Source organism: Acipenser ruthenus, chromosome 47 (assembly GCF_902713425.1).
Source record: "Acipenser ruthenus chromosome 47, fAciRut3.2 maternal haplotype, whole genome shotgun sequence".
Lineage (NCBI taxonomy): Eukaryota > Metazoa > Chordata > Actinopteri > Acipenseriformes > Acipenseridae > Acipenser > Acipenser ruthenus.
In genome coordinates this window covers 6,132,875-6,160,760 of record NC_081235.1, presented here as the reverse complement: position 1 = coordinate 6,160,760, position 27,886 = coordinate 6,132,875, and the positions used below count along the sequence as shown (strand labels likewise).

Below are 27,886 nucleotides of genomic sequence, written 5' to 3'. Positions count from 1 at the left end.
ACCACTTGGCAGTGTGATTTGATTTAAAACTATTTCCCCCAGGGTTTATGTCCCTGAAATGAGGCTGTGCAGTTTCTATCAACCAGTTACCCCCCCCCTTCCCCCATATAAAATATAAGGGTCCCAGATTTATCCCTCTTTTGTACATCCACCCTCTGTAGACTGTGTAATTTGAGTGTCCTTTTAACCGGCAGACGTTTTCGGAGGAACAGTATGAGGTGGTGGCTCGTCCTGAGGAGGCCAGCATCGTGATTTGTTCAAGCAAGGAACCACAAATGCAGGTCACCGTCTCTCTCACGTCGCCACTGATGAGGGAGGACAGTGCCACTGAGAAGGACGAAAAGGCAGGAGACAAGGCGGCTGAGAAAGGTTAGAGGAGCCACGCTTTTAGTCCACTGCACTGTGTCCCTCTCGCTTCAGAATCCGAAGCAAAACTAAAAATTAAAAAAAAAAAAAAAAGAAAGTAAATTGGCTGAATAATTTTATATAACCCCGAGCAGTTCCTTATTTTTATTTAAAGCAGGGATCTCTGACCTTTCTGCGTCCCAGTGGCAAGTGTTACTCCGCTATTAGGCAGGGCTTGTTGTCTAACGGAAACTTGAGAGGGGGGCTGGGGGTGGAGGGGTGTGAATGTGGTTGACCTAAAGGTTGTTAATGCTATTGTTTTAAAACACTCGATCATAACTGCAAGTAGACAAACGCTTAGATATTTTTTGTCGGAGTGAAGACATTGAAAGACATTTTTTGTTGCATAGCCTGTTCGTTTAGGGACAGCAAAAATTGAATTGTGGATCCAATGCACTCAATTTGTCAAATTCCAATTTTATTATTTTAAGTCCTTTGGTGTCCAGTAGACCTGAAATGTGGGAATAACTGAAAGAAAAACTTAAATTCAATCATATCTCTTGACCTCCTAATTATAAATATCTAGCATAATGGACGCAAGGCAATTTTTTTCCTTAAGTGCCACAATTCACACTTCATGTGGTAATGCCTTTTTTTTCTGTCTTAATTTCTATTGGCGAACTGAAGTCTGCATATGCAATGTGGCGCATAGTTTGGAAAACTTTGTATTTTCAAGAAGAATGTCACAGTCTTTAGTCCAAATTACAATCTTCCATTTCAGGAACCTGATGCTGTAAAAGAGAGAGGATCTGCTGCCTATTTGCCTTGCATAAGTTTGTTTATTAAGTCGTTCATGTTCCCAACACAGCCGCAGCAGGTGAATCTCGCTGGTCAGATTTCTGTGTTTCAGCCCTTTTTGGTTTAGTTCCTACCCTCACTTGTGTGCAAGTCCCAATTTAGCATGCTAACGCCGCCCTAGCGACTCTGCTGAACACTGGCAGCGAATGAGCAAAAACAATATCCTCCAGCCTTGAATTAAAACGAGAGGTGTGTGCAATCAGAAATCTGTTTACAGCTTTCTCAATTTTTTAGCCCTATAGGACTCCTTGTCCTCGTCCCCACTGTGCTTGAATGTGAAATCGGGAACCCTAAGTGCTGTTGCTATTTGCACCGAGTTAGATGTTCTCGTGTGCTTCTTACCCCTCTCCCCAGGAGCTCCAACGTCTGCGCCTGATCCTCCGGACGTCCTGAACAAACGGAAGTGCCTGGATTCCCTCGCTGCCCTCCGTCACGCCAAGTGGTTTCAGGTAAGGACACCCAGACAATCATTTATTTAAACTTTGGAAACTTGCCTTCATCCCATTGATGGGACATTCGTGCTCTGTGAAGGATGCTGGATTTGTTTTGGGGTAGGTGGAATTATCAGCCATAATCACTTCTGTGTGTTCGGCAATGCCACTGTCCCAATCGTGTGCAACGCTTCACACAATTGATTTTGACATGGTTTCCAATGTCATCTTGTGTTTTTTTTTTTTTTTATTATTATAACCTTGTCAACTTGAGAGAAACCGATACAAAATTGCTTGTGCTGAAGTTGATAGATAATTGGTCTGCTTATTGTCTTGGTACGTATTGGAGTCTCCTTTTTCATGGCTTTGTTTTTTTAGGCTCGGGCCAATGGTTTGCAGTCCTGTGTGATCATTATCCGAGTACTTCGGGACTTGTGCCAGCGTGTACCTACCTGGGGCTGTCTGCCTGACTGGGTAAGGACTTGGTATTTAGCTGTAGCCAGGACCATGTCTGTTGGTATACTGGTGCAAATGTGAGTTGTTCAACTTTTGGTCTGTTTTTGAGTAAGCTTGAGGTTTCATTACAAATGCTTCTCCCTAAATTGTTTTGGTCCTTGGTTTCTGCTGCCATAAAACCAATACTGCAGCACCTGGATCAGGATCTGACTATTGTCCCACTCAAGCAGTAATTTTGGTATTCCAAATCCAGAGTTATCCAGGGGTAATGGACCGCAGTCTATTGTCTTGTAGTTCCTTTTGTAGCTATAGTTCAACTAGGAAGCAGAATTATTATGGCTAACCATTAAAATCACAATAGAATCAGAGTGACAGTTCATTATTCTCGGTTACAGTAAGTCAACCCCTATTTTTATATTGCTATGGGTGTTACTAGAGAGAAGAGAAACTAATGCTGAAATCTGTGGTTTTCTGTATGAGTAGAACTGAGAGTTTTCTTGCTGTTAAATACTTCTAGACAATTTTAATCCTCCACCACTTTTCCGCCCCATTTGGCAAGAAGCACAATAACGTCTTCCAATTGGACTCCGAGCAGCAGAATAATAGTCTATTTAGTGTTCCTATTGCTTATCTTAATATAAATGGCTTATTTTTGGTTTTATTAAAAGCAGGCAACGGTAAAACAGGGGCTTGCTTCCAGTGTGTTAAGCTAGCCTCTCTGGTTTCTCCTGTAGGCAATGGAGCTGCTGGTTGAGAAGGCGATTAGCAGCGCGTCTGGACCCCTCAGCCCAGGTGAAGCCATGCGCAGAGTTTTAGAATGCCTAGCCACTGGGATTCTACTGCAAGGTTTGTATCTAGCATTGTACAAGTCACGTAAAACATTTTGTTATCTGCAGGCGATACAATAATCGGCACAGTTTAGCTTTTATAAACGTGTGCAGAATGCAGTGTTCTGCAGAGATGTGCCTTGCAGATGTTTGATTTTATTTCTGCAACACAGACGGCCCTGGGCTGCTGGACCCCTGCGAAAAAGACCAAACAGACGCTCTGGAAAGTATGACCAGTCAGTCGAGGGATGACGTAACAGCCAGTGCTCAGGTACAATAGACAGTGTTTTGATGCACCAGCCGTCTCGGGATTCATGCACAAAGACTGGAGCAGTTGTGTGTTTTAGTTTTTCCTATAGTTGATATTCGAATAAGAAATGAATAAATTCTAAAAAGTTAATCAGAAACTTTTTTGTTAATTTTACACGTTCAGCGTCTGCAAACCCGATTTCATCTGTAACCCACCCCCTTGGAAAGGTGTCTCCTAGATGTGTTGAATGATGATTAACCTCTTTGTCTCCTATTTCCTTAACAGCACGCTTTAAGATTACTGGCATTCCGGCAGATTCACAAAGCCCTGGGGATGGACTCTCTGCCGATGCTCAAAGCCCGCGCCAGCGCCCGCAACCGGAAACGAAGACTCGACCCCAGCGAGACGGCCGAGGGGGAAGAGGAGGAGAAGAAAGACAAAAAGGAAGACGCGGACGATGCCTAACCACTGTCCTAGCGACACCCGCTTGAAACAAAGAAGTTCACGCAACTTTCATTTTTATATAGACATATGGCAATTTTTAGTGGGGAGGTGGTAGAGGGGGTGGCATGGGATTAGGAGAAAAGACCCTCCCACCTAACCTCCCTCCTTGAAAGTATGGTAGATTTGTTTTAAAATTGTGCTAAATTGGTTTAAAAAAATAATTATTACGTCATTCCATTGAGAGACTTTGCCCTGGCAACTATACCCCCCTGCCCCTCCCAAACACTGATAAACCATCTTTAAAGTTTCAAAGGTTAAAGTCAAATGCAGTTTTTATTTGTTTTTTTCCTCCGGAAATCGGTAACCTCACTAGTAAAAGGCCAGTTTTTGTTTTTACCGGTTCATAATTGAGCAAATATTTGATTTGTAATTTATTTTTATTTTTCAAACTTGCAAAGCTGTGGGTGCTGAAGGAGGCTGGGTGGATGGATGGGGTGTTAGCAGTTCAGTGTAATTCACGCACACACAGCTTGCTTACACCGGACGGTACTTTCAAAACAGTAGTGTTGCCCTCCGACACACACGCACCCCCTTGTTCCTTGTGTAATTCAAACCTGTGGGATCTGTTGCTAGTTTGAAACACTCCTGGCCTTGCTGAGCCTTCGTTGCATTTTCCTTACAAAATTAGCAAAGTTTTTGCTCATCTCAGGTGCGCCAGAAGCTCACAGTAAAATACTGAGTGACTCAAACTGCTATGCAATCGGAGTCTGCATGAACTTGAATCTGGCGTAGCTATTGACAGCTGGTCGTGGCTGTGGGGGAGCCAACAGCAGGTATAGTCCCAGCTCCCCCCGCAGGTTTTGCTCACAGGGCCTGGGGTTTACAGAAGTGTGTGTGATCAGTGAATGTGTGCGCTGTGAAAAGTCTGGCAAGATGCCACTTTGGGGCGAAGTGTTTGCTCTCAGCCCAGCGAGTAATACATACACAGCTGTTTTTCCTTTTTTTGTTTTATATAATTTACATTTTTAAACCCTGTGCATTGTTTTATGGCCATTGATGTAAAATACTAAAACAACGTTGACTTCCCATAATCTTTGCGAAATGTTACTTGCACAATTCCCAATTCCCCCCCCCCCCTTTTTTTTTTTTTTTTAAATAGATATATATATGAATGAGAGACCATGTCACAATCATTAGGTCTTTTTGCCACAATTCCCCTATCCTTATTTTTTTTTATTTTATAAATGTTACAAGGACAAGCGTGTGTGTGGCTTTAATATTTTAATGTCTTTGTAGTGCTGCCTAAAAATTAAAATTGCAAAATGAGGAAGTTACACTTCCGCGTTGTGTGTCTCTGTGTTTTATTTTGGAAGACTGCAGGTGGCTTGTTCTGATAACTGTGGCGATGATAAAGCAGGAACCTCCCCCATCACATTACAAATGCTCACAATGCGGTCTGAAAATGCACGTTACTGCTGTAGTAATCTTACTTAGTATGAAACAAGACTGTTCCTGCCAAAGACCTGGGTTGCACTGTTAAATTAAATGTGGTGTGACTTTCATCTAATCACAATCATACACATGGTGAAACTGCCAACAATCCATTTGGACTGAAGACTATCTGCAGTGCCAGCATGCCGAAATACACCAACATTATTTTATCCCTAAGCTTTATTTATTCTGTACAATAATTAAGGTGGGTATATGATTATCTTTTATCTTTTAGGACAAATAACAACAGAACTGATCACTCTAGCTCAAGACCTGTCTCTACATGTTTATTTGCATGATTATAATTTACAACAGCGTGCAATTGTGTGGCTGTATGGAGGAGGTGAAAACCGCATTAAAAATGCATTGCCTTTTTAAAAAAAAAAAAAAAAAAAACTTGAGAGGTGTGCCAACGGCAGGCATTGAAATTCAGCCCGGTTTACTGAAGTCACCTGTGATGATCTGCCTCTATCAAACGAATTGCCACCAGGTTTGTAATCTGATGAAATAAATTTGTTTAGATAATGGCATTCTGTGTCTGTGAAACCAGACGGAATACCGGCAATCTGTGGGCGCTAGGACCGCGTGTTGTCTGCGGCGGCCAGCTCTCTGTTGCAGTTCGAACTGCAGTATAAGGAAATAAGCGCTGTTGGTGCTGGTTGCTTGTCTGCCGGGTTGAAGAAATCATGCAGTATTGTGCCTGGACCTTGTCTCCGCAGCAGGTGAGCACCGAGCTCCGTATCCAGCGGCAGCAGGACTACAACGGCGCCGACCAACAACGGGAGATGGCATAGCCTTGCCGAGACACAGAAACGGACACACAACGCAGCAGGTGAGGGAGAGCAAGCCTGGTTCATATAGACGAGGTTCCTTGTCTAATTTAGGTATGATTTCTGGTTAACAGATGAATGACAAGTGTCACCGTCTGTATGCATAAATCAATATCTAATTTAGACATTATGGAACATCGTTATTTCTACATGTTCCATATATATATATATATATATATATATATATATATATATATATATATATAGTAATTTGAAGTCAATTAACACTCCCTATTGATTTTGTTTTTAATTTATGAAAACACGTAGTCGACACACTAATATTAATGGAGAACAGGTTGCTTATTAAAGAGATATATATATTTTTTTAAATAGTCTATTAGGGTTACGTTTGAGTTTCCGTTGTGTGTGCAGTTTATTACTGTAACCGTTCCTCATTTCTGTTTTGCTCCTCTGAATAATGTCATTAAACAGATCTATAACCAATGTGTGCAGTTGTTCGTTACTTTTTTTTTTTTTTTTTTTTTTTAGTGTAATTGTAATTGAACAAAACAGCCTTGTAATTGCAATTTCCGCACACGATTCTGCTGTCATTGCCATTCTAATGGAGCCCAGGTCTCATACTGACAGCAAGGTGCATTGCCCTAGTGCGTCACCAAGCCCCGAGCGTTCTGTTCTCTGTTCAATTAGATTGTACCCCGTGGCAAATGCCCAGCACTGAACTAGGAAGTTTTAATATTCTCCCATAGCTTGTCAAACTTCTGCACACCGTTTAACAACTACAGTATGTCTATAACCATCTTCACTTGCGTACTAAAATACACAGGATCAGTGACTGTTTATTGAATTGTGCAATAGTCTAGCTTATTGAGATGTGGCTGTACTGTCGAATGGAGTCTCCTCCAGAGCTGCTGTACATCTGCTGAGTGTTCCCCTCTCCTTCTTCCAGGTGATCTTCTATACAGACTTCAGGATCCATGAACTAGACCAGAAACAGAATCAACGAGATGTCAATCGTAAGTGCCCCCCCCCCCCCCCCCCCCCCCTTTTCAAAGGTCTTTGGTTTATTTTCCTTTCAACACTGCCTGATTATGCCATTCCTTTGCTAGAAAACAGATTGCAAGGGTCGATCCCGTTTCTCAGATTGGCTGTGAAATACAAACACAAGCTTTTGAGACTGCTCTTCGTCGGGTGTCAATGGGCATGTAAAGAACAGTCTTGTTTTACAGGTTGCATATCAGAAGAGTTGTCTGGTCCATCGACCCTTGCTCCATACACTACTGAATTATTTCTGTATGCTGATAAAGTTATATATTCATTTACCTACACATCTGCTAAGTTTCATTTTTGTAGAGGTCCGTCTATGTGTAGCCTCGCTTTGAGTTCTGTAGTTGCCGTGGGGGCGGGTTGGGGTTCTATGTTTAACTCTATTTGTAACCCTGTCATCCTGACTCACTTCCTCGTGTCTTTCTCAATCCCTCCAGGCTGTCTAACTGTGCTGTTTACAGATAGCAAGCAGTGACAGCTCCTTGATATACAAGTCTGATCACCAGTTTCTGGGTCATTTCCTGGTTCTCAATTCCAATTCCAATTCCAATTCCTTTTTAAAATTCCAGTCCCTTCGAGGGATAACTGTGGTGATTTGTTCAGCTGCTTTCATTTGAAGCCAATTGAAGTGCTGAACAGTGACTTCGATTGAAGTAATTTGTTGCCACTGTGAGAAGCTCATTTTAATACTGCCAGTTGCAATTTTGATCAGTGATGTGTTGGGACTGATAAAAAGGGAATAGGATTTGGGAATTGATTTTAAAATGATTATTACCATCACTGATCTGTATGTGCTCTGTAATGCATTTGCAACCTGTGCCAGACTAATACAATCAAGGCAAACCAGGGTAGACTATGGTGAATGCATAGTATGGTGATGGGAAAAGCATGATAATCCGTGGGAATCTTTTTTATAAGGGAAGAACAGATCCGAACAATATCTAGTTTGGACATTATGGAACATCGTTATTTCTACATGTTCTATGTATATACAATTAACACTCCCTATTGATTTTGTTTTTAATTTATGAAAACCCGTAGTCGACACACTAATATTTTAGATTTTGTTTTTTTAAATAGTCTATTAGGGTTACGTTTGAGTTTCCGTTGTGTGTGCAGTTTATTACTGTAACCGTTCCTCATTTCTGTTTTGCCTCTACAAATTCGGAGGAAGCGTTTTCACAATATTCATGATGTGCAAACAGTCAATATAGAACGCTACAAATACCAGCATTTAGATATTTTACAGACTACTTCCTCTTCAAGTGCGTTTAAACAGGAAATAGGTGGGCAAGAGGTGCAGTTGGTTTGTGAAATGAACTTGACCCAGTTTGACAGTTCTGAGGTGAGCGAGCTACCAGGAACCAGACTGACACTGATGGTCTGAACGGTCTCCTCTCGCTCGGAATTTGTCTTCTTGCGTTCTTCAGTGAACAGAGTTTGATGGGCTTGACCTTGCAGAGATTAGTGCTCAAAAGAAAAACCACTGCAAGATCACAAATCTGCTAAAAACATGTTTTTTGCGGTTTGTATGATCGTGTAACAGTGCCCACTGTCCCCCACCGTCTGTTTAAAAAGTTCAGTCGGTCAGCAACCGAACTCCTGATCGAATATCTGACAGGTAATACTTGTTAAATAATGCATTGAGGAGGCTTTGTTACCCCAAGGCAAGAAGCAAACACACACACACATGGTATACATGTTATATAATATATGCATTGAGAGAACTTTATTAATTAAAAAAAGCAACTGCTAGTTTATAATATATATATATATAAAAATATAAACCATGACAATCAATAATCTATTGAATCGATTAACTGTTGCATTTTCTTTCTTTCTTTCTCTCTCCTTTCTTTCTTTCTTTCTTTCTTTCTTTCTTTCTCGATTTCTTTTCACCCCACCCCTTTAGAAAAGCTGGTTTCCAGGCACTCAGTGCATTGCCAAGTGTGACCACGCCAAGCCCAAGGCAGGGGAGCTGAGCTACCACAAGGGAGACATCCTGACCATTGTAGAAGCTGGCCTGGTAAGTACCCTGCCCTGCTGCTATGTAGACTGTGTCTTTACCCCGATCCGGACACCGCCCCACTGCACCTGGGCTTTTAAACACGAAGCCCGGGGGCAGAATCTGCCAGCTTACCCCTCCTTTAACGGTCTCAAGATGCTAAATTTCAGTTCCGAAGTTTATTCCAAGACCATGGACCAGGAAAACGGAATGCCTTTTTTCAAATTCGAACATTCCAAGTGAAACAAGTGACGAAACGACTGTTTTGATAGGCGCTGATCGCTGCTTTTCAGAGACTCCGTGGAGAACAGCGATCCACACAAACCCAAGCAGCTGCTGCTTTGACTGGTTCACTTGGCGTGGCGAATTATCCCGATCAACACAGACGGCCCTCACCTAGATCCAAACAATGGAATAATCGCTTTGCGCAGCTCTGAAACTAAAGACTAAGGCTGGGTGTGTCCCGTGGCCTGTCTGGTGTGGTGCAGCAGGTTGTGTGGTCAGTCCTAATGTTGCGTTCTCTCTCAGGGCAAAGGGGTTTACCTGGCCCAGCACAACAAGACGGAGGAGAAGGGCACAGTGTCTGCCAGCTGCCTGCGGGAGAGGGAGGCTATCCGAGTGGACCCCAACCTCAGCCTCATGCCGTGAGTGCAGCACAGACACACAAATCATACACGTTCACTGGAGAGGCTTGTGGGAAACTACAGCATTCGTTTCAATATGGGGTTGAACTCTTTCATGCAGGAGAGACTGAAAATAGCTTGAAAAAAGTCGTTTTGAACACATAATATATATTTTCATTGTAAATGATTTGAATTTTATTTCCATTGCTTTATATGGGGGGGGGGGGGGGATGGCGTCCTCATATGAGGTCATCATGCCCGAAAGGGTTAATAACATAAATATTGAATATGAAATACATTTCACTAAACTGAACTCTAGATTTTAAATGCATATTTTTATTTTATCAGTATGGTAAATGTTTACCTCTTTCAAAAAAAAGCTCCTCTTCACTCTCCTTCCTCTCTCTTCACACTCCTTCCCCTTTCTTCACACCCCTTCCCCTCTCCTCACACCCCTTCCCCTCTCTTCACACCCCTTCCTCTCTCCTCACTCTCCTTCCCCTCTCCTCATACCCCTTCCCCTCTCTTCACACCCCTTCCTCTCTCCTCACACCCCTCCCCCCTCTCCTCACACCCCTCCCCCTCCTCACCCTCCTCACACCCCTTTCCCTCTCCTCACACCCAGGTGGTTCCACGGGAAGATCTCTGGTCCAGAGGCTGTTCTCAAACTCGCACCCCCCGAGGACGGTCTGTTCCTGGTACGAGAGTCGATTCGTCACCCCGGGGACTATGTGCTGTGTGTCAGCTTCCAGAAAGAGGTCATCCACTACCGGGTCATCTACAAGGACAGCAAGCTGACCATTGACCACGTGCAGTACTTCTACAACCTCATTGACATGATCCAGGTACCACCACAGCACAAGCTTCTAGTGTCTGTCCTAAATCTGTTCCAGCAGTGAAAGCGTGACTTCATGTGAAAGCTGTAGTTTAAAGTGTGTTTCAAAGAAGCGCTGCAGGGATGGAAATAAGACTCCCATTGCTTGGCAGTTTTATCCAATTCTAGTTTTATTGGTTTAATCAGACACACCTGAGCTTGTTACCTATGGACTGTGCCTTCTGAAGCTTGTATTAAAACCTGAAATGGGTGAACCTGCTGTGCAACAGGAGTCTTATTTCCATCTCTGCTCTGCGTCAGATGTTTCAGAGAAACCCCATTGCAAAAAGTGTGAAACCGGCAACAGAATGATTAGAAATTACAAAAGCTACTCAGAAGCAGCAATAACAGGTGTGAGTGACCACAGCAGAATGGAAACTTCTCGCTTCCCTTGAGATAACAAAGTCTGCTTTAACCCAAGGCCACGTACCAGGGTAAATCTATATCCTTTGTAATGCGAATGAAAACTTATCAAGAATCCTTTCTCAGTGTCTTCCACGTGGATCTAACAGTATTTTGCAATGAGGAACTTATTTGCACAGGCTCGGTCACTCTTGGCAGCAGTTCCCTGTTACACTCGGACCTGAGGTTATCATACTGTGGTGCAGCAGTCATGAATCACGTCTCATACAAGTGCTTCCTGAGTTGCAAATAGCAACCCTGCGTTTCTCACTCGGATGAAACAGAAAGATATTTTTAGAATGCTACTGCTGTAAAACCATAATTGCCAGCAATGAAGTGAGTTTAGTTGACAATCTGTTTAGAGCACATAGTCCTTTTCAGAGCCTCACTCTGCATCTGCTCATGCAATGAAATGAACAAAGTGAATTCACTGTCCTCTGTGCTGATGTATTGGTTATACCGCCACCTTGAGCTTAAAGACTTCATAGCATCTCCGATTTCCAGTACGTTCTGTATGGGCCTCTGTTTCTGCTGTGATCGTAATTTGCCATGCTTACTGTTCTAGTGTGAGGTGGGGAAGCATTTTCACGTTGCGCCGCACACTAAAGCCCATTAAATCCTGAGCAGCGTTGATATGTTTCCCCACAATCAGCCTGCCTGGAGTAGTCTTTTCAGAAGCATTAGTAAGCATGTCAAGTAATGATCCAGGCAGAAAAAAAGCCCTTAAGCCCTTAATATCATGCTGAACAGGGTGTTTACGGGTAAAGCTAACTATTTGGGAACTTGCAGATGGTGTGAAGTAGCCCATTGAAGTGGAAAGTGTCAAAACTGATTGAACAGTTTGACACTGGGCTGTGTGTTCACTGGACTGTGTTGGTTTCAGTCTTACATGAAGGAGAAGGGAGCGATCGCCACCACTCTGCAGAAACCCAAACAGAAAGAGGGCACCAAGTCAGCCGCGGAGGAGCTTTCCAAAGGTGGGCTTTTCAATCCCGTAACGCACTGAAACATTTCAGAAACCTCTCTCTGTTTGCAAAAGATCCTGTTGATGATGGTTTGTCCTTAACTCTCTGCAGCGGGGTGGCTGCTGGACATTGAGAAACTGACCCTGGGAGAGAGTATCGGAGAGGGAGAGTTTGGAGGTCAGTGCTGTGTGTGTTGAGGGGGGGGGGGGCAATCCATGCCCTCCATGTCCTCCTAGAGTACAGAATAGTACATTTCTATGCAACATGTATATGGGAGTCGATGCAAAGTCGTGTGTATGCAATTAAACTTTTACAAAAAAAATTCCTTCCAAATCAAGCAGGGGTTGCCAACACAGACGCTATTCTTCTTGTGACCACTAGGTGGTGCCATAACCTCATCAAAATACATTTTAAGGACGCATTACAAGTTATACCTACATCAGCTTTAAATACCTCTGATCTCATTGACTGTCATCCATAAAATAAAAAAAATAAAAAAAAATAGAAGGAACAATGTCAGGTGGACAAAGTTTCAGGAAATACCTTTGTATGACCCAGCGGCCAGAGAGACATCATTTACATCTCCTGTTGAATTCCGGCTGATTAGAGCTGCAGCAGGGCAGGCAGGTGTGTTGACCGGTTCTGTGCTCTCTGTCGCCCCCAGCTGTTTTTGAAGGGGAGTACATGGGCCAGAAGGTGGCTGTGAAGAACATCAAGTGTGATGTCACCGCCCAGGCCTTTCTGGAGGAAACCGCGGTCATGACGTAAGTGTTCCTGGGTCTGTCTGCGTACCATTATGTACTGTAGGGACTCTGAAAGCAGTGTTGTGTTTTCCTGCTGTGGATTTCTATAGAGAGCAATGACAATATAAATGCAATAGGATTTCATCAGACCAGGCACTGCAGGCAGGTGGGCGGCTCCTCCCTGCAGGTTATCTCTAATTCAGTGTTAAGGAGTGTTATTGATTCCAGTATTCAAAGGTTGCACGCACACGCACACGCACATAAGCATGATCATTTATACACAGTGATGCATCTACAGACATCGGAGTGATCAGTTACCTTATTCTGAGAGAAGCTCTCGGGTACGGTGGAGGTCTGTTGTCAGGAGAGGTTTCAGGTAGCTGTCTCACTCGCACTCTGTCTTATATATATTGCCTAAATCTGTGTGTGTGAAGCTGAACTTTGTTTGCACTCTGTTCTCTTGACAGTACCAGTTTCATGGCGTGTCAGCAATATTGTTTCAGCCTCAGAACATCTTTTGCACAAGGTCACATGTTCCCCACTTTGTTCCTCCTAATGTTTCTTTAACCCTTTGCCTTACATAAAGTTTTGGCTGGATCGTCCTATCAGCCCACACAATTGTCTGTAGCTGTGGCCAATAGTTTTGCATCACCTGCAATTTTGGGATTGAATTTAAAAAAAGCTATGAACATAATTTAGATCCTTTTATTTAATCACGTAATCAAAGAAACTACAAAATGATTTCGCAAAAGTCTACCGGAAGCCAAAATAGTAGCACAGTATATTTCGTGTTAGATTTTGAAATGTCACGTTTTTCAATCAGTTTTTTTTGTTAAGTATATGGAAAACTACAAAGCGCTGGGTGTGTAATTCAATATGTTAACTTTAGCAGGTTTCATTCGGCTTTATGATGCAAAATGAGTTCATTCAATAGGGTGATGCGAAACCTTTGGCCGTAGCTGTGCACAGCACAATGTAGAAATGCATGTTGTGAATATACCTCCGTCTCTCTCAGGAAGCTGCAGCACAGTAACCTGGTGCGCTTGCTTGGGGTGATCCTGCACAACGGGCTGCACATCGTCACCGAGTTCATGGCCAAGGTGGGTCCCCTGCTCTTCCTGTGCATGGAGGGTTACAGGTCGCTCATTCCTTTGCTGCCTCCTAAAGCATGCGTCTGTTATTTCAGGGGAACCTGGTGAACTTCCTGCGCTCTCGGGGGCGCTCGCTCATCAACGCTCGCCAGCTGCTCCGCTTCGCACTGTAAGTCTCACCCGGCTCTCAGTCATGCCAAAGTGTCAGCATGCACACTAACAGAGAGCCCAGTCAGATCCATGCACACTAACGGAGAGCCCAGTCAGATCCATGCACACTAACGGAGAGCCCAGTCAGATCCATGCACACTAACAGAGAGCCCAGTCAGATCCATGCACACTAACAGAGAGCCCAGTCAGATCCATGCACACTAACAGAGAGCCCAGTCAGATCCATGCACACTAACAGAGAGCCCAGTCAGATCCATGCACACTAACAGAGAGCCCAGTCAGATCCATGCACACTAACAGAGAGCCCAGTCAGATCCATGCACACTAACAGAGAGCCCAGTCAGATCCATGCACACTAACAGAGAGCCCAGTCAGATCCATGCACACTAACAGAGAGCCCAGTCAGATCCATGCACACTAACAGAGAGCCCAGTCAGATCCATGCACACTAACAGAGAGCCCAGTCAGATCCATGCACACTAACAGAGAGCCCAGTCAGATCCAAGACTTGAAATAAACATGTCTATGCTGACGAAGGCACTTGACACTTGTTTTGCTTTAGAGTTGGGACTGAGGGTTCTGAAGTTCTGAATGGCTTGTTAAAGTGACATGGTCTTGCTCTCTCTCTCTCTCTCTCTCTCTCTCTCTCTCTCTCTCTCTCTCTCTCTCTCTCTCTCTCTCTCTCTCTCTCTCTCTCTCTCTCCTCTGTTCCGCCGGTAGTGATGTGTGTGAGGGGATGGAGTATCTGGAGTCCAAGAAGTTTATCCATCGCGACCTGGCTGCACGCAACATCCTGGTGTCCAGCGACAACGTGGCCAAGGTCAGCGACTTTGGCCTGGCCCAGGTGGACCCCAAATCCACGGACAACGCCAAACTGCCGGTCAAATGGACCGCCCCCGAGGCGCTGAAGAAAGATGTGAGAGAGAGAGAGGGGGGGGGCTTTCATTGCAATACAATACAGTACAATTTAATATTGCACCCTTTAAACCAATGCCTCACTACTGACTTCCTGATATCATTTTGGCTTGAATTCCACAGGAAGGGGCATAAAGACTAAAGGATGCCCCAGATGATCTTAACTGGCTTTCTGTAATCACCAGTAGATCGGGAGCGAAAATAATTGGGCCCGCTGGATTAAAAGAAGGTTTTATAACAGACCGCACTAGAATGCTGAGGCCTGATTTGCTCTGCATCCTCTTTTTATTTATATTATTTTTTTTTTTGAGGCTGAATCTAGGCTCGGGGGATTGTTCGGAGTTGTGTGTTTTCTGTTTGATGTGTCGCGCCCTGTCATTTCCTCCAGTCCTGCTCCATTATCATCTCTTGTTACTCTCCTGGCTGTCTAGCCGGGCTAGTCCTGTACCTGGCCCCTGATAATCCGGGATTCCTGGGCTAATTACAGCCTTCGGGACACAAAGGCGACAGACTGGGGAGTGGGCCGCTCGCTGCGCCCCACTTTTCACTGGGAGGGGCTGGCCTGCTAATTGTAGAGGAGACAGGCTGCTGGATTTGGGACCCCTTGCTGCGCCCAATGCAGTCAGAGAGGCCAGCATGGTAATTACAGTAGAGGCAGACAGCGCTGGGGACATTAGTAACCCAATCTCTAGGCAAAGAGAGATCACTTTACAGCCTTAACCCTATAAATGCTGAGGTCTTTTTTAGCTGCCGGACAGCTTGTCTGCTGGATGATAAAGTTTATAAACCTGCTGATGTCATTCCACTGTCTTTAGAGGTTGTTAATAAGGACCACTACAGTATATCACAGTGTGGTTTTATATAGAGTTAAAGGACTGGGGGTATTCTGGTCCGTCACTATTGGGATCATTACATTTCCCCTCCATCAGTCTCTGTACTTAAAGCAATTTCCTAATCCCTGATCCACATTGCATTAATGTTTTCAAAACATAGCTATGATTGAAGAGAATCGCACATTCTTTATATGCAACAGCAGCAGGGATGGAAATAAGACTCCTATTGCATAGCAGTTTGCCCCATTCCGGGTTTTAATACAAGCTTCATTAGCCACACTGTGTATATACTAGCAAGCTCAGGTGTGTCCTATTAAACTGACAACGGATCAAACTTCTATGCAATGGGAGTCTTATTTCCATCCCTGCAGCAGCGTGAATAGGGTAGAAGTAAGGTATATAGATTTATAGAAGTTACGCTTGGAATGTGGAATGCGTGGGTTGTGCAGGAAGTGTGTTTCTGATGTTCGGATTGCATGCTCAGTCCCTGCCAGTGATCCACCCCACACTGCAGTTCTCTGACTGTCTTTTGTTCCCGCAGCAAAAGTTCTCGACTCGCTCGGACGTCTGGAGCTACGGTGTCCTGCTCTGGGAGACCTTCTCCTACGGCAGGCAGCCGTACCCCAAGATGGTGAGTCTGGATCCAGGGGTACCAACTCGCTCAGTAGAGAGGGTTAATAAAACTAGAGCAACGTTCCTCAGGGATGGAAATAAGACTCCCATTCCACAGCCGTTTCATCCACTCCTGGTTTGTGTAATAATCACCTTTGATGACTGCGGGCGAGGTGTGGTGTGAACCTATGGCGCTCCTCTACTTGCCTTGAATTGGGTCACAACCCCCCCCCCCAAATAAGATGTTTGAGTAAGAGCACTGTGCTTAGTGCTGCCTATCATGTTGCAGTGTAAAGGATCTTACAGTAGGGGGTGCTGAGGGACAGCTGTAATAGTTTTGCTACCTCGAGCTTTATGATATCTCTAATATAACTGTTATCATTAGTATAAAGTCTCTCCCTGTATGTTTAAACCCCGTAAAAGACTAACCCTAACCCCTAGCTGTCTCTCCCCCACTCCCCAGACCCTGAAGGAGGTGAAGGAGAAGGTAGAGAAGGGCTATCGCATGGAGGCTCCGGAGGACTGCCCCCCTGCCGTGTACGCCCTGATGCGGAGCTGCTGGGAGAACGATCCCGGGAAGCGGCCGTCCTTCCGCAAGCTGAGAGAGAAGCTGGAGAAGGAGCACCGAAGCTGGGAACCCACGCCAGGCAGCTGAGCCAGCCAGAGGACACACACACCGCTCCACCAAGAGAGAGACTTCTCCCGTGCAGCCTAGCACCAGACTCCCATTGCACAACGCTTTCAAGAAGCGCTGATCAGTTTTCAAATCCATTTTATTGCCTCTTTTATTAGCACTAGCAATATTACCACTGGTCCCCCTTTTCATTATGTTGAAAATCTGGCAGAGCTGCAGACAGACGGACCACGCTGTTCACCTGGAGCAGAAAGACAGGCCAGTCTCAAACTGTGCTAGATTCTTTTAAACACTTGGAACGTTGTCTGAGAGCCGTTCCTTGTTCTCAAGACCACTGTACCACACCGCTTACACCTTATCCTATGTGCTGTGTTTTCATAACGGACACCGATACAGTGAACATTGTGATGGTGAGTGAGATTGTTGCTGGCACGCCTAACAGTAATTTTTTTTTCAACAATTTTGAGCGTTGAAAAATGAAACGAATTACCCTAAATGCAATTCTTCTATGGTCCCTAACCCGAACCCTAATGTTATTATTATTATTTTTTTTAACTATGGAATATGCAGCGCTCTGGATGAAAAGCTACTGCTGGTTCGTTCTTGTGCTGTAGTTCAAACTGCAGTTAGACCCTGTGAACTGCAGCTGTAGCACCTTGAATCCAGCAGTGTTATCTAGATGTGAAGTATACCCTGAATTAAAATGTAAAAAAACAAGTTAAGAACCAAGAGATTGCCAGCAGCGGTGGCGAGGCAGTAATGATGGGAATAAAGCTAAAAAGAGGTAAGAGAATGGATGTGAAAGCATCGGTCAGCACTCCAGGGCTTCACCACGGTCTTCATTGGTCACACCTGAGCTTAGATGCATCACAGAGGCACAGGGGTCACTAGAACGGCCTTTCTGCCTCCCGCAAGGCAGTGTGCTCTTTGGTTTAGGGCAGGAGCTCAGGGAGTCGGTGTCTTTGTGTGTAGATCGGAAAACTCAAAGGCTTCTTACCGGGCTGGGAGAGAGTGGAACACTTATGAATGTATAAACTTTTCAAACACTGTGAGCTTCTGTTATTCAGGATGGGATGCACTGCATGGGGGCCTGTATTGTACAGACTATATATATATATTTATCAACTATGTGAAAGTTAAATGTCTGTACATAATGACAAAATCAAAAATAAACTTCAGTTGTTTAAATGCAAGTGCTGTTTCTAATACACAATACATATAAGGCAAAGCCGGCGTGAAACTATATACTGGAGTATTGAAAATATATGCCCTGATATTTCACAAGGTTCTGTTTCCAGTCTTGTCTATTCTATTCTGGTTGAAACGTTGGACTCTTTGCAGTCTAAAATTGAAAACCTGCTTTTCTAGAATTGGTTGTAGCTGGAGTGTATTGCACATGTAAGCGATCTCGTTTTGCTTTCGATTTTGGACAGCACTCTGGGATGCCATGGTGTGAAGGGCGCTATATCAAAATCCACGTGTGTTGTATTGTATTGATAAAGGATTGCCGGGAAGTGTTGATTGAATTTTTCACAGAGGGGGAAGAGACTCAGTGCTTGAAGGGTTTCTGAGAAGGCTGTATCCAGCACGAGACAAGTTTGAAAAATCAATTCCCGTCCGAACGCCCTCCTGGGAACCGTCTAAGACACAGCTGATCGTGGATTAGAGCCGAGATCACTCATATCTTCCAGTCAAATCATTGCCCTGCAATATGGCCAGGGACTAGAGGCTTCATGTGCAAAATCTTGAATGTTATTGCTGATGTAAGAAAGGGATTAAGGAGGAGATGACATATGGCTTGGGCGTTTGTGGACATTATTATTATTATTTTATTGCAACTTATTTGAGCAATTCATGGATATGGCAGATGGAAAAGTATTTGCTGTAGATTAATGAAACGGTAAACAGCAGGATAGAGGATGTTTCTTTAGGGAGGGAGGGGGCATCACTGAGGGACTGGGAGGAAGAAGACTGGAAGGCAGTGTGGTTTAGGGGGACAGGATTAATGGTATCAAGGTCCACCACTATATTAAGAATCCCTGCGAGAGGAGGCTGCAGGGATGCAAATAAGACTCCCATTGCATAGCTGGTTGACCCATTCCAGGTTTTACTATGAGTTTAATAAGACACACCTGAGCTTGTTACCTGTACACTGTAACTGATCAAGCTGGTAGTAAAACCTGGAATGGGTGAAATTGCTATGCAACAGGAGTCTTATTTCCATCCCTGAGGCTGTATGAGTTTTCCAATCAGCTGCCACTGAAGTGACATGGAGCAGGAAGCAATGTGACTTTGTTTTTTAAATACAGAGAGCTGCAGAATCGTGCAGGGGCTTGCCACAGGAATCTGCGGGTCACACACTTTAAGCTCTTGAAGCTCGTTCGATCCTGTTGCCCCGCGGGACTGCAGCAGGTTGAAACGCTCATTCAGACAGGAGAAGACAAGCCTGAGAGATGCAGAGATGGATTGCTCCTGCATTTTCCGGAGCCCCTATTGGATTAGCTGAAATATATATATATATTAAAGGATTTGAGAGAAATAGCATTTGCTTTCTTAAGAGGAAAAGATGTTGCAGCTTATTGCTCAAGGGGGCGAGGGATTGTAAAAGGCAAATATTAATCAGGGCCAGAGTCACTAGAGTGGGTCTGTTTAAGGTTATTGGACCAAATAAGGACGCAGCGCATGTATGACTTCACTGGACTACGCCTTATAAATGTTCACCACAGTATTTCTGCAGTTCTACGATGCTTTTCCCTTTGTTATAGTATGTGTTTAGCATAGTTTACCCTGGTTTGTCATGTTTTTTTAACATACTCTACCATACCTTGCTATTCTTTACAATGCTTACCTATACTTTACCATGCTTTCACTGTGCTTTCCTACACTTTCTATGCCTTTACTACAGGGGAACTTTTATAAGGGACCTCACAAGGACCACATTACCTTGTCTCTAACCACTAGGCCACGCTGCCTCCCAGTCCCTCGGCTTGAACCATTAGGCCACACCACCGTCAGCATGATGCCTTTGTCTAGCTATCTGATCCAGTTATTAACATCCACTGAACGAAGTGACCTTGTTATGTACAGCATTCATTTTTGGTTTTATTTCATTTTTTTCTGCACGGTTATTATTTTCTCTGTACTAAAATGATATATAACAATACAAAAAAAATCACCTTTGTCTTCTAAAAGCAACCCCATTCCAATGATTAAATAATCCTACAGTACGGAGATTTTTTTTTCCTTTCTCTCCCTCTTGAAAGGATTACTGTTCTGTAGTAAGAAGCTAAGAACAAATATCTGAAATTGCTTACATATAGCTTACAACAGCAGTCACCTAGCCGTGTGGATGCTACTGCAGCGAGGATGGAATAAGCCAGCCTGTGCACTGATTGGGAACTGAGATTAGTAATGCACGGGGGGGGGGGGGGTGTTACACTGTAATCTGGGCTGTCTCCATTCCAGATCCCAAGCGTGATTGAGCTTCCATTCTAATTCCAGCACATTACTCCATCGCATCACCTCTACACCAGTAGCAATGGAGTGGGGGAGGGAAATGAAAGCAGCCATTGATATTATACACATGGAAACGGTGTCTAGGGGTTTTGCCTACAAAAAAATATTTACAGTGGCAATTGTTACAGCTTCATTCAAGTGGAAATGAATGGGTCAGTTGCAGCTTTCTTCATCTGTGCAATTTCTGCCCTTTTAAAGTCATTTTTCCTTCTTTGCATCCATTAATGTGAGCATCTCAATATGAGCATTACTGTATGAGACAGGGATGGTATTAAGACTTCCATTGCACAGCAGTGTGATCCATTCCTGGGACTAGGAGTTTAACGAGACACACCTGAGCTTGTTCCCTATACTCTGTGGCTAATCAAGCTGGAATGGGTAAAATGGCTGTGCAATAGGAGTCTGATTTCCATCCCTGTGAGATGTGGGAAATATTTTAAAAGATAAGATAGGGCTGGTACACGGAGCATTTTACAACACAGGTGCATTAAGTTCCATTGCCTAAAAATGAAATATGTGGATTACTTCAAAACCAAGCAGTCGCTCATTTGGTATAGAGATTGACACCTGGGTTATGGATAGATGGACATAAATGAAATACAGATTATAGGAAGCTAATTAACACAACATAAAGCAGGGCGACAATATCTATTGATCAGTATGTGATCTTCACAAGGCTGACAGCGTGTGATGGTGTCGCAGTTCTAGGAAAATAGTTTCTTCTTAAGACTCCTCTGACATATATGTCTACACTAACCCTGAAGCTCTTACTGTGTGAAAATCTCCTTAACCGTTGAGACTAATAACGCAGTGAGAGGAGCAGGTGAAGGACTGTGGGCTATGGGGTGAAGAGGCAGACATGTGGTCTTACTAGGCAGGATGTAATACCCATTGTATAAAAGGCAGGTTTCTGCAATGGTATCTACCAGGACTGGTACAAAACTCAATGCCAGATGAGGCTCGGCAATCACCAAGGCAGAAATATATTTCGGGGTGGGGCCACACAATGGCCACACAATGGCTCACAGGAACAGCATTGCTCCATGGGAAAGACTGCAAGCCACACCAACCGCTGTGTCTCACGTTCGTCAATTAATCATTGCTGTAATACAGGAAGCTGACTGTCAAACGGGCAATCAGCGCTTCACCCCCTTGTCATTCCGAGACGTTTATTTGAAGAGTGGATGGATTCAGGGATACCAAGATATTTACACAGTAAGCAATCGTTGTGAGTGGGGTACTCTGGGCAGCAGTAATGAAATCTGAGGACTGGTGCTCTTATTCCCTAAGACTATGACCTTGTTGTGCGCCAGTAAGGTACTCAGCATGGACTCATCATTAATACAAAGGCGGCTTTGGGTCTGTGCCAACTGAGCCTAGGCTACCGGCCACTGGCAGCCAGGCAGAGCGTCTAATGCAGGGAGCATTTATCCAACAGCAAGCTGAGAAGCGAGAAACAATCCAGACTTATACAATTAGAATGCAAGCTGCTCTTTTCACACCTGTTAGGCCGGCTATTTTTAACTTCCCCCTGACCTGCAGACAACGATGACGACCGAAGAAAAACCTCCAAATACTGAGCTCTGAAATATTCTTACTAGACCTCAGTATGCTCCTTCAGTACCGAGCCCAGCCACACAAACAGGCAAGCAGCTCACCCACCTCCATTGTGTCATAACACCAGAATGCTTTTGCATGAAGTCACTCTCGCTCTAACTTTACAGATATTGCCCTCAAGTGCTGGTACTTTATACTATTGCCATTTTCGATGCTACAGTTTCTCAGGGAACATGCCACTCCCCTGAGTTGCCTCCCGGATAGTAAGGGATAAGCGAGGGCCTATTAGCTCTCTGGACCAAGGTGAAGGCAGCCAGCTGAGAAGGGCTGCTTGAGTTAAGCTCTTTAGCCTCTTTTTTTTCTCAAGCCTCACCGACACCCAGCTCCAGTAACCTTGAAACACACCACAGCCAAGGCGTAAACACAAACGAGCGTGCCTGTCTCTAAAAACACAGTCGCACACGCCACGTTTGATTTGTAGTTTCTTTTGCTTTCTGCTGTTAAAGACCCCTCCAGCTCCCCCACCCCCCGGTCCCCAAGCTCACTCCGCCATGTCGTTCCTGCTGAAGGCGATGATCGGAAATCCGATGAAGAACATGGCCGGAGGAGCGGCGGAGGAGGAGGAGAAGAAGAAGGAGGAAGGCGATGGGAAGGAGACCCCGCAGTCTAAAGGAATGACCCGTGAGGAGTTTGAGGAGTACCAGAGGCAGCTGGTGGAGGAAAAGTGAGTCTGCGGGCCAGTTTGCAAGTGGCACTTTATAGGAATAATAGCTTGGAATAAGTTTGCCAGGAATTGAGGGTGACTTTTGTAGGAGAACATTTTAGAAATATATACAGTTCTGTAAACATGTAAATTGTTACCAAACTGTGTCCTCTTCCAAATGCAAAAATACTGTCAAAATAACTGCACTGGGTTTGTATATATAAGCAACTTTAAGCAACTAACAAGAAGCATTTTGTAAATCTGACCCACAATGTATAAACTATAGTCTATTTTGAAAAGATCCTACAAAAAAGAATTCATAATATAGGGCCTGATTTACAAAGAGATAGAGTTAGACATTTGATTATTTTTTATGTTTCCAAATCATTAATAATGTTCTGCCTGTCACCTTCGTTCTTTCTTAATAGTTTCGTAGCTCTGGGGCTTAGTAAATGTCGTGCACTCACCTATAGATGTCATTAGAGTGGGAGGGGGCTGTATTTATCCAACAGGGGGCCAGTAAATGCATAGTGATTAACTATTCTTTCATTAACACTTTGGAAATGTGTCTCTAAGTGTTACACAACAGGTCTGTTAATATATGCACAAACAAAAACTCACGCTCAAAAATGGATCTTGTTCAATATGTTTTTTAATATTATTATTATTATTATTATTATTATTATTATTATTATTATTATTATTTATTATTATTTAGTTATTTAGCAGGTGTTTTTATCCAAAGCGACTTACAGATACTAGGGGTTGAACTATGCTTCACAACTGCTGCTGCTGCAGAGTCTCTAACAACAGGACCTTGGTTTTACGTCTCATCCGAAGGCATGCATTCATGAATTGGTGATAGCAGCTATGGTAGTTAATGGGGCATCTCCAGGTCGGAGCTTGATTTCTGCTACAGGTGCTAGTTTCAGGCACTGGGGGAGACTGGTGAGAGCAGCTGTCTGGACTGCACTCTGGAAGTGAAGCTGCCTCTGGTAATGCAGTGACTTCACACAGCTGATGCAATGGTAATGCAGGGGTGCTGGAAATTAAACATGATAGACAGGCTTCCTTATTCGAGTTGTCATCTTCACTATTGCACCCAGATAACCAGGGTTGCAATGCTATATTTGATGCATCGACAGACATAATAATCGAGGCACGGATCAGGGGTACTACTCACAAATGGAGATTAGATAAAGGGGCATTCAGATCAGAAAATAGGAGGCACTTTTTTACAGAGAATTGTGAGGGTCTGGAACCAACTCCCCAGTAATGTTGTTGAAGCTGACACCCTGGGATCCTTCAAGAAGCTGCTTGATGAGATTGTGGGATCAATAAGCTACTAACAACCAAACGAGCAAGATAGGCTGAATGGCCTTCTCTCGTTTGTAAACTTTCTTATGTTCTTATGTTCTTACTGGTCTTGAAAACGTGTTTGTATTTAGTACAGCATGTTGAAGCTCTATACCCTTGAAGTTAATTTCCTGGCAGGGTTGATGTCAAGATCAGAAGTCATGTGGGTTGAATGTCACTGTGAAGAAGGGTTTAGTGTGAAAGACGCAGTTAGGAGATTGAGGAGAGTGAGAGCTGCGATCGCAGGGTATGAAGGGATTTATCAGAAAAACGTGACCTCTCCTGCACTAGGCCACTGAGTGATGTCTCATTTGCTGCTCGGGATGTGTGCCATAGAGATGGATGAGACCATCTCACTTACAAAGCCATCCCAGTCAACACAGCAGGAACACACAAGCATCATCTATCACACAACGCAATGATAAAGTCAGCTTACTGTAATTCAGCAGTGATTAAATGACTAACAGGAGACTGTGGCTTGCAGCCTTTCCATGTTATAACTATGGGTCACGTGCTTGTGTGACTCTTCCTTGGTTCAAGCAAAGCACGGGACGAGATTAAAACAGTTCCCCAGCGGAATTTCTAAGAATTCCCTTTTACTAGAACATAACAAGGTACAACATACTGAATTAATTTATTGAAGTCATTTGGGGCAATATGAATGCACACTAACAAGGGAGCACTGTATATGTGTATGTATGTATGTATGGTACTTTTCTAACCTAGCTCTCTCTCAGCTATGTAGTGGTCTGTCGTTACTCTGGGAGTCACTGGCACAGCTGTAGCCTGTCGCAGTGTTTTGGGTATAAAGAGGTAAGCACTGCAATCAGATCTGTGTCACGTCCGGGGGACACCAGGCCACAGAGACAGGGATTAAAGGGTAATAAGCCAGAAGCACCAGTATGCACTGCAAAACCAGTGGAGCAATGCAACACCTTCACAAAGGGCACTAAACACTGCATAACTACGTGCAGGATCACGCAGAATCACTCTGAAAACCCGCGTGCATGAAAGTATTCATGCAATCCAATGACATCCCTTATAAAAACTTCCCATAGTACAAGCATAGCAAGGTGTAATACAGCAGTCTGAATGTGTTAAGTGTCCGTTTGGAAGAGCTTTGACCTCCTTTTTCTCCACGTGGGGGGGGGGGGGGGGAGTATAAAGACAGATAACAGTCTGGTGATTTTAAAGTTTCAGTGACGTACTCTGACTCCCGCCCTGCCTGCTCCACAGGATCGAGAGAGACAAGCAGTTTGCCCAGAAGAAGGCTGAGAGAGCCAGTCTGAGAATTCTCATGAGGGACAAACACCGACTGCCACAGGTACGCACTTGCCCAGCCGGGATTTGAAGCTCCTGCTAACAAGCCCCTTTCTTTAACCACTGGACCCCCAAAGCCATTAGAGACGAATGCTAATAATGACGATGCTGTGTTTGCAGTGCCTGGCAACCATATCTAAATGAATGTGAGATAGCTGAAGGGGATGTGAAACCACTGTGCCGTGTCTCAGGAAAATAGATGTTGGATTACAGAAACGGTCAGCCGTGTTCTGAGGAAATAGAGTGAAGGGCTGTCAAACAGACTGCAAGCTGGAATAAAGGGCCTTTAGCTCACACAGTGGTGTAGTGAGAGGGTATGTAACAAGTTAGGAACAGGTTAGCGAGCAGCGGTAGGAGATCCATCAGTCCCAGTGTCCTCCACTCTCTGACTGGCTGGACTTAATCCCAGGTAATTATATCCCAAACCCAAGAAAATGTGTTTGTGAGAATGAGAGAGTCTGTGTGCTCTCCTGACCTGTCCGCCCCCTCTCTCTCCCTCAGAGTGAGAAGGATGACGCTCAGATTCAGATAGTGGGTGGAGACGTGGATCTGCCCGAAGACCTCGCCAAGATGGTGGAGCAGGATGAGGAAGAGGAGGAGGTCAACGACAGCCTGCTGGGAAAGATCCAGAACATGGACTTCGAAGTCATCAAGACCAAAGCACAGACCACACTGACCGAGATGAAAGAGGCGGCCGAGGAGAAGTGCGCTGTCATGTGACCAGCAGAGAGACAGACAGACAGACTCACTGGCTGCTCTCCCCATCTGGACTGTGCATTCAGCCGCTGAACAATCACTGCACAGCACCAATCTGTGTTATTCCCTCCCCAAGGTGACAGGTTCAACAGTACACTATGTAAGTCATGTCCCTAGCTCAGGGGTAGCCAAGGGGTTGGTTCTTCCAGTCCTGGTCTTTGTTCCAACCCTGTTCTAAATTGTTGAATTGAGCCAATTAAAACTCCATCCATCCAGACCCTGCAGTAGTTCATGATCTCATTTTACCTGTTAAACCTGGAGTGGAATGAGCCTCCAGGACCGTGATTGGACACTGACCCAGCCAATCAGGCAATACTTTCCTATTTTACTGTTTACAAGAACATCCCTGTGAAACCATATCATGAAATATATAAACCGGTCGCAGGTTTTGTATTTTATTTGATTGATTTAGCCCGGAAATACCTGTTGAGACGACATATCATTTCAAAAACATATACAGTGTCCAGTGGAGAATTTCATGTAGTTTTAGAAGCTTAACCCATTGTCTTGCATGCATCTTATAAGCAGGGGTGGAAATGTGAATTAGGTGGCACAGACACAGACTGTACGTTGTAATAAAGAGACAATGCTAGATTGTTAATCATTAGTCTGGTGTTCAGTTAAGAACATGATTGGTCAATGCTTCAACTACAACAGACCATGTTTTTGTTTATAAATATGTATTTAAGATTTGCATTGAACATTAGACAGCGCTCACAGAGACAGACCCTGGAGCTTTTAGACAGTTTGTAGTTCAGTGATTGCTCTTACAGTATATACAGGGTGATTAAAAAGTGACTGGGCATAGTTGACACCCACTCACCTACGTAATTGCCCTGATTCCCGCAGTACATCAAATCTACCGCTAGGGGGAACTCTGGTGATTCTATAGTGACCTTTTTATTAAAACAAGGCAATTTTTCTTATTTGCTAGAAAGTCACAGAATAGGTTTTTTTTTTTCCGGCTTCAGAAGTCACGTCAAACTATACCCTTTAATTATTGAAGCATTTTAGCATTGTAAACCAAGGCTGGATTTTTTAGAGCACTTTACAGCACTGGGGAATGGATTGCATGAATCACCCATCTGCAGTTATTTTGGGATTAAAAATAGGTGGTTGATGTCATGCAGTGGCACTCCTTGGTGCTGTAAAATGCTCTAAAATATCCTTCTGTAGGTTGTACCGGCAGGGAATAGGTTGATCAAATCACCTACTTAATAAAAAAAAACTAAATGGACAGTTTTATGTGCCGCAGAATAATCACAATTCTAAAAAAAAAAAAAAAAAAAATTGAAAAAGAAAAAGGCAAGGGAAGCCCCGAAGGAGATTAAAATCGGAACATCTTAGAATTATTATTCTTATGAATTGCTTCTTTGTATCTTGTGATTCCTTCCCTGTAATCCAGCACCAGAGGGAACTGACAGAAGGAAGCGATCAGACAAGGCTGAAGATAATAAAATATGTATTTTGTAATTCGGATTGATGCAACTGTTCCAGGAGAGAAATTGCAATGCTCTATCTTTCTGTGAAATTAACCCTGTGTGTGCTCTGGTGTCATCTGCTATACCTAGAGCTTGTCAAAGCGCACTAAAGCATAGGACAACCTGCAACACTGGACAGGTGAAAACTGGTTCACTACATTGCTGATATTATTATTATCAGTAGTAATTTACCTTGATTGTGATTTTAGCAGTTGTTTTTTTTGTCAGTACTGTTTGCCTCAATTCTAGTGAGATTTCATAGAAGAGCATGAAGTTTGTTTAAAAACGTGTATGTTTTTCACAGGTTATAATATCACAACAAAGCAGAGTCACTGTCAGCCTACTCTGAACAGGGACATGTGTGTCTCACAAATAAAATGATGCTAACTTTC

At 43.9% G+C, this 27,886-nt stretch overlaps 3 protein-coding genes and 1 long non-coding RNA gene across 13 annotated transcripts in view; 3 read left to right on the top strand and 1 right to left on the bottom strand.

Moving 5' to 3' along the window:
• Window positions 1–4,945, top strand: part of LOC117428951 (zinc finger RNA-binding protein-like) — an 18,513-nt gene extending 13,568 nt beyond the window's left edge. For all 9 annotated transcript variants that reach the window (XM_059014206.1, XM_059014207.1, XM_059014205.1 and 6 more), the window contains exons 14-19: window positions 195–369; window positions 1,558–1,652; window positions 2,013–2,108; window positions 2,825–2,936; window positions 3,091–3,188; window positions 3,453–4,945. In XM_059014206.1, the coding sequence (XP_058870189.1) occupies window positions 195–369; window positions 1,558–1,652; window positions 2,013–2,108; window positions 2,825–2,936; window positions 3,091–3,188; window positions 3,453–3,632 (756 nt within the window). In that variant the 3' untranslated portion in view covers window positions 3,633–4,945. The remainder of the gene's footprint in view (window positions 1–194; window positions 370–1,557; window positions 1,653–2,012; window positions 2,109–2,824; window positions 2,937–3,090; window positions 3,189–3,452) is intronic.
• The window catches only part of LOC131721071 (uncharacterized), a 10,810-nt gene extending 3,506 nt beyond the window's left edge, over window positions 1–7,304 (bottom strand). Inside the window, exons 1-2 of the long non-coding RNA XR_009319844.1 lie at window positions 7,214–7,304; window positions 6,808–6,872 (exon numbers count right to left, since the gene is read on the bottom strand). This is a non-coding gene — a long non-coding RNA (uncharacterized LOC131721071). The remainder of the gene's footprint in view (window positions 1–6,807; window positions 6,873–7,213) is intronic.
• LOC131721069 (megakaryocyte-associated tyrosine-protein kinase-like) lies at window positions 5,740–25,791 on the top strand. 2 transcript variants are annotated; one of them, XR_009319843.1, is made up of 15 exons: window positions 5,740–5,934; window positions 6,840–6,906; window positions 8,850–8,963; window positions 9,471–9,586; window positions 10,191–10,410; window positions 11,725–11,818; window positions 11,918–11,983; window positions 12,471–12,570; window positions 13,565–13,649; window positions 13,736–13,809; window positions 14,532–14,727; window positions 16,101–16,190; window positions 16,635–17,215; window positions 25,174–25,261; window positions 25,759–25,791. XR_009319843.1 is itself a non-coding variant. In XM_059014208.1 (13 exons), the coding sequence occupies exons 2-13, from the start codon at window positions 6,898–6,900 to the stop codon at window positions 16,824–16,826; spliced, it is 1,356 nt and encodes a 451-aa protein (XP_058870191.1). In that variant the 5' UTR covers window positions 5,740–5,934; window positions 6,840–6,897; the 3' UTR covers window positions 16,827–17,993. The 2 variants fall into 2 exon arrangements, 1 of the variants encoding a protein (XP_058870191.1); XM_059014208.1 differs by lacking the exons at window positions 25,174–25,261; window positions 25,759–25,791 and having other exon boundaries at window positions 16,635–17,993.
• Window positions 21,193–27,886, top strand: LOC131721070 (complexin-4-like). The gene is made up of 3 exons (XM_059014212.1): window positions 21,193–22,602; window positions 25,174–25,261; window positions 25,759–27,886. Exons 1-3 carry the CDS (start codon window positions 22,430–22,432, stop codon window positions 25,975–25,977), a joined length of 480 nt encoding a protein of 159 aa, XP_058870195.1. The 5' UTR covers window positions 21,193–22,429; the 3' UTR covers window positions 25,978–27,886.